The 12,841-nt window shown below is 39.9% G+C and overlaps 1 protein-coding gene across 12 annotated transcripts in view; it reads left to right on the top strand.

Moving 5' to 3' along the window:
• The window catches only part of LOC107750549 (transcription factor SOX-6-like), a 162,145-nt gene that overhangs the window by 111,068 nt on the left and 38,236 nt on the right, over positions 1 to 12,841 (top strand). For 11 of the 12 annotated variants that reach the window (XM_016565989.1, XM_016565988.1, XM_016565993.1 and 8 more), the window contains one exon: positions 9,178 to 9,301. In XM_016565989.1, coding sequence (XP_016421475.1) covers positions 9,178 to 9,301 — 124 coding nt within the window. The remainder of the gene's footprint in view (positions 1 to 9,177; positions 9,302 to 12,841) is intronic. The other variant, XM_016565984.1, reaches the window with a different exon arrangement.

The raw sequence follows: 12,841 nt of genomic DNA, 5'->3' as shown, positions 1-12,841 counted from the left end.
TTTGTACTGAACTAATTTACTAATTTCAGCATCCCAGCATGAGCCTCACTTCTCCCCTTGTAATATTAAGCACGCTCATTTGATTACTCAAAAATTACGATCACCATATTGTAGTGATTAAGAAATACAGGTACAGTATTGCAGCACTAGGAGTTTAAAAGGGATAGTTTGTTCAAAATGGAAAATTCTATCATCATTTACTCTTCCTCATGTCATTCCAAACCTGTATGAATAAAAAATAAGATATTTTGAAAAATGTCTTATAGTGCTTTTTTCCATTTAATGAAAGTCAGAGGTGTCCAGTGTTGTTTTGGACTGTCATTGTATGGGCAGAAGTCTTCAAAATATATTTTTTCATGCATACGTTTTCTGCAGAAGAAAGAAAGTAAAGAAAAATGACAGCGTTTTTTTTTATTTTCAGGTGAACTATCCCTTTAATAATATTAGGGCAAATTGAGCATGAAATTCGGAGATCGGTGCTCAGTTGTGTGTGTGTATCGTATGCTTGTTTTTTTGCCATAAACTCCAGGGTGGACTTGAACTAAAGCTGAAGTGGAAGGCGAAGGGTGGGGGAGGAAGGGGCCGTTCTGCTTTTAACAGCCCCGGACTTAATATAGACATATTGGAATGGCTCATTTCCAAGAGGGCTTGTTTTACTGTGTAAGGAATTAGCGGAACAAGAAGTCATCTATTGGTTATTTCTCCAGACGAGCCGAGCGTGGGCCAGTGTCTGGTTTCTGTGCACCTTGCCCCGTTCGGCACTCGCACGCGCGCACATGCTCTGAGTCCTCAGAATACGTTTGTCCTCTGTCAACTTGGAGTCTTTTGTCAGCAGTGGCGTAACATACATCCAAATACACATGAACGCACTGTTTGCTAGTTGTCCTGTTCCAGTATCGGGAAGGTTAATCTTTTACCTGTTTAAAAAAAAAACAGCCACACACACACAGAACAAAAGAGAGAATAAAAGCAAGAAAACACGGTGCTCATCGACCAATAAGCCTTTGAGTCTGTGGGCTAGTGGATTGTCGAAGGCGGGTCGGTCCAGGTCAGAGCCACGGCCACCGCACAAAGCCTCTTTATTCCTCATCCTGTATCTGTGTGGCTGATGAGGGCCTCCTGCAGAACTCCTCGCTAACAGAGCTTGGTAAGGAATTAGCGGAACAAGAAGTCATCTATTGGTTATTTCTCCAGACGAGCCGAGCGTGGGCCAGTGTCTGGTTTCTGTGCACCTTGCCCCGTTCGGCACTCGCACGCGCGCACATGCTCTGAGTCCTCAGAATACGTTTGTCCTCTGTCAACTTGGAGTCTTTTGTCAGCAGTGGCGTAACATACATCCAAATACACATGAACGCACTGTTTGCTAGTTGTCCTGTTCCAGTATCGGGAAGGTTAATCTTTTACCTGTTTAAAAAAAAAACAGCCACACACACACAGAACAAAAGAGAGAATAAAAGCAAGAAAACACGGTGCTCATCGACCAATAAGCCTTTGAGTCTGTGGGCTAGTGGATTGTCGAAGGCGGGTCGGTCCAGGTCAGAGCCACGGCCACCGCACAAAGCCTCTTTATTCCTCATCCTGTATCTGTGTGGCTGATGAGGGCCTCCTGCAGAACTCCTCGCTAACAGAGCAGAGAGAGGAGAACAATGCGTTTAGTCTGTGGCACCAAGGTGGAGGCCTGGTCTTAATTCCGGCCCGGCGCTGACAGAAAGAGCGGGGATCAAAGTCCGACTCAGCCCTATCGATCCACACGGCCCGATTGTCATCAGGGGCTGAAGCGCAGCTGAGCAGAATATCTTGCGCTTTGATAACGGCCCCGTGAGCGTGGGTTTATGTGTGTGCGTGGGTGGGATTAGAGCTCAAAGCTGCAGCCGCCGTGTGCTGGAGGAGTGCGGTTAACTGATAAATGACCTGTGACATGGGAGTAATGTGTACTTGGGGATCTATGGGATTGTTTAAAAAATTGACCTCTTCAGAACAGAATAATGTGCAGACTCCCGAGTGCAGAAGTGGTTTAATTCAGCAAAGAGCTCTCTCTCTCTCTCTCTCTCTCTCTCCCGCTCTCTCTTTGCTGGTGAGTTTCCTGAAAGCGCTCACTGAGTATGTTCACAAAGTAGCGGGTGTGAAGTTCGCGCTGTCGGGGCTCACCGTGCGGATGCCAGGTCCTCTAGAATCGCTTCACTTTAAAATGGATCCCCTAAGGTGGTTTTCTTTCACAGTCATTTTGGCTCTGGCAGCGTCAAGCGAGGGCAAGAGCGTGTGACGTATCGGTACTTACAGTAACAGTGAAAGCTGTTTTCACTCCTGCTAAATTTAAAACACCCCCATGTTAGAGCCTTTCTTTGAGACTTTTAACGAGAAACGGTAATGTCCAAGTGAAATGGCTCCAAATTTGGACCAAAATACGCCACAAGTGAGGGAAGTTGGTATGGCCTCACCTTCGGCTTTTAAAAAATGGGGTGGCTGGCGATAAATGCTTAACCTAGGGCTCCAGGGGCTCTCTGGCTCCTTCCAAAAATGTAAAAAGAAGAGAAGTTAGCCACCCCTCCCCATCTCCGTCTTATCTCGTAAACACTGAAAGGCATTTTGGACATGTTAAAACAACTCCCCCTCTTTTCCTTTTAAAAGGGGAAAGAATCCCAGAGTGATGCTCCTTGAAGATCAATCTCTATTTTCATGTTAAAGGGAGTTGGGGACAGGTATAGGGGGGCACGTCTCCTGAGCCCAGCTGGACCCTTTAAAAGACAGCGAGGAGCATGGGTGCTGACAGGGGCCCTATTGAGCACGGTAATGACTTGTACATCTCCATTTTCCATGCGCTTGTGTGACAGACTGGGTCAGGAAATGGCAGCAAATACACATTTACAGCTACATAGGCCACTGCAGGAGGGCATAAACATATTAGTGCACCTGCTGGATTAGAAGCACACAGTAATCCATGTACAGTGCAGCCCCTTGGATAGGCTGGGCTGTCTGACTTTAGGATTAGTTGCTGCTGTAAACCATTACTGAAACTAAGTGCTGATGTCAACATTTCCACTAACAACATTGATTAATCTATAGCTCCCTATTTACTTCAGGGGTCCCCCCCTCCTCCTTTTATTTCGGTCATTCAACCTACAGCGAGCTCACATTGTGTTTAAACAACCCACTGCTGACAAGTCTGCGTTCAGTGTTGGGAATTAGTGATCAGTAGCGTGATTGTAGCTCAGCTGTTTTCTAAACAGAGTAGCATTTCCAGCAATGCACTACTTATTTTTTCCTCGGTGTATGATGACAAAACATTATTTTTTCACAGTATTACATGTGCAAGTATTAATCCAACATATTTCATTTCTCATACCATCTAGTTCATTTCAGTAAACTGAATTGTTCATTAAATTGAATGAACAAAAATCAACATTGAAGCCTCATTTTCTTATGCAGATGAAAGGCTGTAAGTCTTTTATATTTTCTTTTTAGTTGTGACATATAGAAAATAATGTATTTCTTACAAAAATATTATTTTAAAAATGTATATAATATTTAGAAGTAATATTTAGTTAAATATAAATATTATTTGCAAATATTTTTAGTCAAATAATTTTTTTAGCTTTTATTTTTCTTTATTAGCTTTGATTAATTTTAGTGTGAATTTATATATTCAGGTTTTTTCACCCTTATGAGTTTTTCATTGTTTTTGTGCCAAATAATTCTTTGCTTTTTGCAAAAGGAAAATAAAATATATTTTAAATATTTATCTACTTAAATATAAATAGTGTTATTATGTTATTGTTTTAAAAAGATATCATTTAATATAAATTAATCATCTTGGGTTTTCGAAAATGTAAATAAAACAGACATTATTGTACTGCGTTTTATTTGAAAATATTTCAGTCTTTCTACTTCAAAATTTCTTATTTAATTCAAAGTGTTATTTGTCATTTCTTTGTAATTAATTGTGAAATTTACTAGCAATTTCTGAGTGAAAATACCACACCAAATTTTCTTCAGTGTAACTTGTTTGTAGAATTGTAGATTAACTGTAGTTGAATTGCTTTAAATTGTGAGTAGGTTGACAACAGGGGCGGACTTACCCATTAGGCAAAGGTAGGCAACCGCCTTGGGCCCCCAAAAGCCAAGGGCCCCCTAAAATGTTTTTTCATATATTCTGACACGCGAACGGTTGCTGGTTACAGTGTTTATTACCACGACATCCGTCTGAATAGGGATGCAACGATTATAGATTTTGTTGGTACGATTATTGTCTGAGGAATAATCACGGTTTCACGATTATGACGATTATTATGCATTTATTAATTTCACAAAATTATTAATGTATAAAATCACATGGACACTCTTTAGATAATAAAGTGTTATTTATTGCTGCCTTTAGAAACAGAAATAACACAGTAACCAATAATACAGCACAAAATAATAATAATAAAGACAAACAAATGTCTATCTCTCCAATTGGAATTAAAAAGGTGACCTCTGCTCTGTAAACATCAATGTCAGTATTTCCCTTTTGAAAATAACTAATGAAAATAGAACACAAAAGTAGGCTATTTAGTGTTTTCAGTTTGTACATTCTTTAGATTTCTTTTGGACCTGAGGCAGAAAACTGGAAACATGGTGAAAAACAAATCTTGTTGGTTTAATACTATACTATAATACTATAAAAGGGATAATATATAACAATGTTAATAAGTATTATTAATATAGGACTATTAACTTTATTTATCCCACTGGGGAAACGATTAATAATGAGGGGAATGGACACGCGAACGGTTGCTGTTTACGGTGTTTGTTACCACGACAACCGTCCGAGACTCCGAGTTGAACGTGCTTTTTGTGTACCCTGCTTGAGGGAGATGAAAATATTATGCATCTGAAGCTGTAATTAAATATTGAGAAACAGTGTGTATTATATGTTTATATTTGTTTTAAATGCCACTCACTCATACAAGGAACCAAGTAGAGGACACAGTTACTTTTTTGGTTGATATAATCCTTAGGTGTGTAAATATATAATTGCCTTTTCTTTATTTTTTCAGTTTTATTTAAATTTGTAGTTAAAATAATTAAAAATAAATTTATTTTAAAGTTTAGAATTTTATAATTTATTTAGTTTTTGTGAAAACCTGTATCTCAACTGTAAATAAGTTGCTATTTCGTGGTCTAAACATGAAAGAAAGCCATTATAACATATACATGAAAAATGTAGAAACATTGGACACAACTATGGGGCACCATTGTGCAGCACCAAGCATCACAACAAAAAAGGAACTTCAAGGTTGATGTAGGAAAATGTGTGCAAATATATAGGGCCCCATTCCTATATTTTGCCTGGGGCCCCCAATTTACTAAATCCACCCCGGTTGACAAGCTACAGTTTCAAAGCTTCCCGACATGGCCTGTGTTCTTAACGGAGGGTAAATGAATGCCTGATCTAAGGGCAGGGGACAGTAGCGAAGACACACGGCCGGGTGATGTGTGTATCCCTGACAGAGAGACAGATTGTGCTGTGTATCACCGCAGACTTCATCAGCTGCACTGAACTGATGATATATGCGAGACGCTGAAGGTGAAGAGGCCTCTCTCTCTCTCTCTCTATGTGTCTCTACACCCCCATGAACTGGTCGGCCGTGTGAAGAGAGAAAGAGGCTGCCAGCTACACAGCCTGACTGATTGCTACAGATGCTCTTCCTCAAGTACCGCGAGTTACATCCTCGCCACAGCAGGTCTTCGGGGACAAACAATAGCACCTGTTCCTCATAAGATGTGGCTCGTTCATGTATCTTTAATGAAGCTTTGGGGCAGATGGCGGGAAATGGCATTATCCCATCCTCTGGTTCTAAGGATTTGATAAGACAAAGGGCAGATATAGGAGGCAGGCCTACAATGAGCTGAGTTTATGAGGTTCAGAGCTTCCAGAGGCCTGAGCTTTCCTTCTCACATCTGCTCCACTTCATTCTTTCACGCTCTTGAAGATCTGACTGGCAATACTAATGCTGCAGGCAGCCAGCCGCCTGGCACACTGACGGAGGGAGGGGCAAAATATCAGGGCACAGATACACAAATACGGGCGAGCATGTACATACATAGCTTCTTTGACTATACAGTTTACAATGCAATAAATACATTTGTGTGAACCAGACTGCTTTATGAGGCACAATGCAAAGTGAAATTCAGTCGTTTATGGTGGCGGAGCAGCATCAGATCTTGTCTTGTCTTGAAGACTTGTCTTGTCTTGCTGTGTGTATATTGTGTATGAGCAGGTGAGGTTGTGTATATGTATAATATCAAAATTCTTTGTTTTATGATCTTACAGTTTTTTTTTTTTACCTATTTTTAAATGATCATTAATTTGTTAGGAATTATCTTATTTTGTATGATTCTATCAAGGAATATCTGTGTTTTAATTAATTTCAATAAATGTATTAATTAATAAACATAAATTAATAAAAAAATAAAAATATAATTAATAATAATTTTGTGGTAATATAAATATGTAATTTGTTAAGAATTCTTATTTTTGGTTGTGCCTATCAAGTTCGGGATTTTAATTCATTTTATTAAATGCTTCTATGAATGGATAAATATGCGAAATTACTAAAATAATAAATATAGAAAAATATCAATTAAATATATTCACATTTCTAGGAAAAATAATTCAATAACATTCAATTAATATGAATGATAATATTAAGAATAATTACATGATAATTTTATATTAATAGTAACTAATATTTATATTAGTTTATCATAGTTATAATTTTATATTTTATATACATTTTATAATAAAAACAATAAATCTATTACTGATTTCTACTGTTTGGTATAAATTTTCTCATTTGTAAGCATACATGGATGCAAGCATGTTGTGTATATAAAGACACAGAGCGACAGACATAGAGAGACAAATAGATCCAGTGAATGAGAGAGACTGACGCATATAATAAGCGAGCTTCAATGCAGAATGCAATATGCAATTTATCAAAATCCATCTTTCTGAGTGCAGGCACTTAATTCCATTCTCTGTCTATTAGCAGTCAAAGCAAATTGCCAGTGATCATCTTTAAATCTTTATCTGCATTGTCTGCTCAGCTCTACCAGTGTACGTTAATTGACAGGCTTGAAAGCTAACCTTCACTATTAGTCCCCACTTTAAGGACGCTTATTTGATTTGCCACTCACAGATGTGGCGTGTGTAAATTAAACTTTAATGTAAAGGCCTCATTACTGCAAATCACGACCTCTCAAACTGAGGGCAATTTATCTGTTCATACCTTCCCTTTTTCTTTTTCTCTTGCTGTTTGCACCTTTTGAAACAGCATTAGGGGAGTCTGTCTGATTAGCGGAGTTATTGTTAGCATTGTTAGTCAGTTTGTTTGTTTCAAATGATGTCTAATTCTAGGTTATTTTACATGATTTAGATTTGAATTAAATAAGACATTGATGATATAGTTTAGGAACAGATGGGATAAAGCATGGCAGACCAGGTGTTTCTGTCATTATGCATGTGAGCCTCTGTGCAGGACTATGCGAAATGACATGTTAAGGAACAGTTGTATTTTGGTTCCACTTTAAAAGCAGCTGTTGTGTGTAATACTGCGTCTTTAGACTGATTCGTTTTGCAAGGGTAATGTGAATAAGGCTAATGGCAATTATGTATGTGACTGACCTTAGCGGCCCTCTGAAGGAGAACAATTTACATGGTCAGAGCCATTTTTCTAAAGCACTTAAATGTATCTGAGGTAGTATAAGACCGTAGTTGGTCACGTCACAGACGCTATTTATCTTTTCAATGTAATAGCCCCTCTCACTCCACTTTCATTTTGATTCACCTCACATGCAAGTAACCCATTTCCACAAACACATCCATGAGGTCATGTTAAAGAGCATTTTTTGTCACACATGTAAAATTAAAAACAAAAACACGCAGTTCTTTCACTTCGGCACAGTCTCAACTCTGTAGATGCACTTTTTAAAGTGCAAAGCTCTGTAAATGGAAAAGTGCTTTCTTTTTCTATTTATTTTTGCTTAGGAGAACTCACTTAGTCCGAATCACTGAAGTGGACCTGAACACTTGTTTAGCACCTGGGGAACAAGCCCTACTGATCTCTAACATTAGGCGCTTAAAAGGCGAAAGCGGCATTAAAAAGACGGAGATCGCGCAGACCTCAGCGAGAAATGCAGAGCAGAAAGTGGTTTCTCAGAGCAGGTTGATTTCATGCCCCAATGCTGCAGCAGTAATTGCGTCCAGACCGGTTTTTATTGCAGGCTGATTTTAAAGAGCGATGAATGGAGAAACATTCTATAATGTGTTTATTTTGGGGGGGCCAACCTTTATTAACCCGTTCTCCGGTTGGGCTCCCCAGAGGTGAGCCGGCTCGACTGCATTAACTCTGCCCTGGCCCACGGTAGCGCCACTGCAGCCTATCACCCACAGGCAGGAAGCAGAGAATGACAGCAAGATTGGGTCCGGCCAACACTCCACAAACATGTGTTTTCAAACTTCGATGGGAAGCCGCTCAGATCCCTAAATACACACAGACTCTCTTTTTCTTTGTCTCTAGTTCAGCGTGTCTGTTTTTGCTCTTACACAGAGCTAATGCTATCCTTATGCACGCCATTAACGTTCTCTCTATTTTGCAATAAAGCAGGAATAATGATGTTTGAGAGCATTTGAAAGGCACCACACGCGATGCCAGGTGTTGACGTTATACATGAAATATCAGAAATGCACGAGCTTTTGGGCTCATTCCATCTTTTTCACAGCTGAAAACAGGTGCTGTAAATTACCGGCCTCCCTTGGGCATTTATCATGTATATAAATGACCTTCCAAGAACAAGAGACAAGAGCCGTATTTCTGAGAGGATCCACATTTTCTGTCAGTCTCATGATTAAGTTTTATTAGGAATGTCTACCTGACATTTCTGTTTCAATCTAGTAGCGTACTGTATGTAGATATTACCCAAACAACCTTAACACGCTGTTTATGATACAAATAAGAATAAACACTCTACTGTTTATGTGTGTGCGATAGCCACTTTGAAGCGCTAATGTGCGATTGGTGGGCATTAAGTGCAGGTATTTGGCGAGCGTGTGTGAGATGGATCGGGGTCAGAATATGAGCAGTGCTGTCAGGCTGTGCTAGGCTCCCGTGTGATCTCCTCTCTCTCTGTGTTCAGCAGGTCCAGGGTCACATGCCTCCGCTCATGATCCCCATTTTTCCACATGACCAGCGCACTCTGGCAGCAGCTGCGGCAGCCCAGCAGGGCTTCCTCTTCTCCCCAGGCATGTCCTACAAGCCAGGTAAGAGAGAACACTTCAGCTCCTTGAGTTTCCACTACACATCTTTATTCCTCTTGCTCCTTGTGCACTTTCCTGGGTTATCCTAACAATCAGTAAATGATGACAGAATTTTCATTTTTGCAAAACTACCCCTTTAAACATTGAAATAGTTTAATATTAGTTGTCAGGATAAAAAAAATGGATGATAAACACAACAGCCTCACAACTGTCTTTGAGGGGAGACCATAACAATTTCTTTCCTGGCTGTCTTTTATTCTTTTATCTGTGGTATGTTTTTTCTGCTTCACCAATCTTCACTGTACCTCAGGGGAATATACGGGCCACTTTAAGGCTTTCTTTGCCTCCTCACAACTTCCTCAGCACACATTTTATCATTGCTTGATTTCCCTGACCAAATTATCACAATGTTTTTAAAGAGCCCAACCTTTTGGATTCAGAGAGCAGAACATCAAGCCCTCCTTGTCAAGGCAATTAATTCTGAACACTGTGAAGTGTATCACCTCGGTGAGGCAGCCTGTTTTGGCAGAGTTCAAGGCATTTTTCGAGCCTTCAGAACAATGGATGGCGTGAATGAGGGCTGGAATATAAACACTGTCAGCATGAAAGGTTTCAACTTCATGGGTCATAATTCTGCTGAGAACACATAATCCATGCCCTTGTAAAATGTTATTATATACACTTATATATTATTCACATTTAGAACTGTCACTTTTGTGAGGGATTTGTCATTGGCACTGATCTGTAGATACTAAAAGCTGATAGGTCATACTAAATTAGCAATTTATCACTATCTCTAATTATTTCTGTTTTTTACAACAACAAAAAAAAAAAAAGAGGAAGGTGACCCATAGGAGTGCACATTTTTCATTTTGGAACCGAAGGGCCTCTGGTGAAGGAGCCATCGTACTTGTCTTGACACGTCTTTTTTCTCCTTTTGTGAAAAAGAGAAGTGCTCCTCACGCAAGCACTGTAAATTCAAAAACAAATTTGTAGGAAATTGCTACAACACGCAGGCTGACTCACTGCCAGTATCCCTCACCCTCATATCCAGCCATTGTTCTGAGGTTTAGGGATGTGCCAGTCTCAGTTTCTGTAATTAAACCAAGTATATTCCTGCCTCCCAAGGGATCAGTAGCATTTAGTTAAATTTCCATCATTCTATCATTTTCCCCTTATTTCCCCCCTCTTTTCTTTACCACAGAGGACTGTTGAGAAAAATAAAAATGGTCATGTAATGATTTTTCAGTGTAGCTGCTGAGGTGTGTTAGTAGAGCTGTAGGAAATGAAAACGAACATAAATTAAGAAGACAAAAAGTTGAATGAGAATTATCGAAGAAAAAAAAAGAGAAGATCAGTGCAGCTCGGTAAAAAAGCTTTCCTTTTGTCTTCAAAGTATGCCTTGAGAAACCACGTTTGTTGTCAGCACCTCATCAAAAGACAAATATACAAGAAAAGAGATAGAGCGCTAGACAGAGAGACTGATAAGAGGGAGGAAAGCTTCAGAAGTCAGCAGGTGAGAGTTAGATTATTACAGGGTGTGGTAGAGCAGCTAATAAATTAACTAAAAAGGTAAATGATGGAACATAAAGTCAGCTATTTTGGAACTACAAAGGCATGACAGGTTGAACAAAGAGCCTGAGGGCTTTCTTTTCCCCAGTTTGATTTTTTAATGTGTTTGACATGGAAAGTGTTTTAGTACAAATAACAGCAGCTGTAATGGAATCCTTGGCGTGTGTAAAGAACTTGCATTATTCATAATTTGTGAAACAGCGGAGGGGAGAAAGTTTAGGACGTAGCTTATTGCCATTAGTGCGCATGACTCGACTTATTGCCACGGATAATGTGATAGGTCTCATTGCTGTTTGTACTGCCCAGCGTGGGGCAGCGTGGGGCGGCCCGGCCGGGCTCAGCGCAAGCGGCCAAGGCCCGATGCTGATGGCCCTAACCCTGCAGTGAAACAGCAGAGATCCCCTTTCTCACACACTGTGCTCAATGGCTTGGGCTTGGTATAAAGAGAGGACTCGGGTCATTCTTTACTCAAATAGACTTGTGGAGGATAGTGGTGATACCCCCCGTGCAGACATGAACACATAGGTATTGCTGATCGTGGATGTTCACGGCCCTTGGGATGCAATGAGCTCTCGAAACCCCTGCTGACGAAACCGCTGACAGCCAGTGATTGTACAGAACCTTTCCTGGAGGGCGCGTTCATGTCACAGAGAATGTGCGTCAGGCGTTTAGACATTGATACACTACATTAGCTATTGATGATCCCAGTTTTGAGCTGATATATATATCAGAGTCGTGCCCTGTTTTGAATTTAATCGAGAAATCCTTTTAAATTCCTGGATTTGAATTCAAATTGAATAGAAGTGGCAAACAGAAAGCAGAACTGCATTTCCAGTTTGATAGATAGATAGATAGAAAGATAGATAGATAGATAGATAGATAGCAGTTCAGTTCATTTATTTCATTTTGAAAAATTCCAATTCAACAGAAATCCCAATTTACTCATAATTTTATTTAATTTTATTAACATTTATTTATTTGCTTGTTTGTTTATTCATTTATTGCCTTTTTATTTTGCAGAAGACTGGAGTGTAGAAAGGAAAGCGAGGCTAAGAGAAAGAGGAATAGGAATAGGATATGGCCAACAGCTTCAGTCCACTGTGCCACAGCCCTGACCAAAGTATTTTTTTTTTCTTTATAAAAAAGAACCTTCGGTCTTGGCCTGGAGGAAGGGTCGTGACCATGGTAGACACTGAGCCCTTTAACAAAACCATTGATTTCAAAGAGAGCCCCACTCGGCTTGAATATTCCACATGCTTGGCTTTTGGCATCAGGTGGAGTAGAAGTGAAGAGGTTGCAGAAGGAGCACTCCGCCAGCCTTTCCTTCCCACTTTCCTCCACCTTTTCATTAGCCTTGCAGCCCTCGCTTCTTATGGAGCACCGGCCCGTGTCAGCGGTAGTGGTGCCCTGTGCGAGACCCTTGGGTCCTTCCACTTAAAGAGGCCCTGTGCCAAGTTGGCAGTCCAAATTGGCCTCGATTTGCAGCATGATACCTGGCTGAAACAGAATACACTATGAAGCTCTCTAGCAATACCTTTTTTGAGAGAAAGCACTTATTCAGCAGCCCATGTAGCCCTTTTTAAAGAAAAGAAGACAGTAGAGTATTGTGATCTGAGCTTAGGAGGTTTGCCCCTTCCTGCTTGGTGTCTTTGCAAAGCTTGATTTGATAAGGCACCACTCTAATAAAGTGATGCTATCATAGGGGAATTACATGATGAAGTGCATGCTCTGGCTTGGGTTTTCTGGCCTGAAATGTGTAAGCCAACCAAATAGTTCTTCAGCCACTGTTGATTACTCTGGCAGACCATGCTACATGGAAATAGCTTTTAGTCAGTTTAGGTCAGTTTTTGTTTTAGTCATTGTTTTTGTCTTTTAATGAAAATATCCTTTAAAGTTAGTCAATGGTTCATCATGACTATAGAATCAAAGTTCAATCGATTTTATATATATATATATATATATGTATATGTA

Source organism: Sinocyclocheilus rhinocerous, unplaced genomic scaffold (genome assembly GCF_001515625.1).
Source record: "Sinocyclocheilus rhinocerous isolate Xijiao unplaced genomic scaffold, SAMN03320098_v1.1 scaffold19, whole genome shotgun sequence".
NCBI classification, from domain to species: domain Eukaryota; kingdom Metazoa; phylum Chordata; class Actinopteri; order Cypriniformes; family Cyprinidae; genus Sinocyclocheilus; species Sinocyclocheilus rhinocerous.
This window is presented reverse-complemented; position numbering and strand designations above follow the sequence as displayed.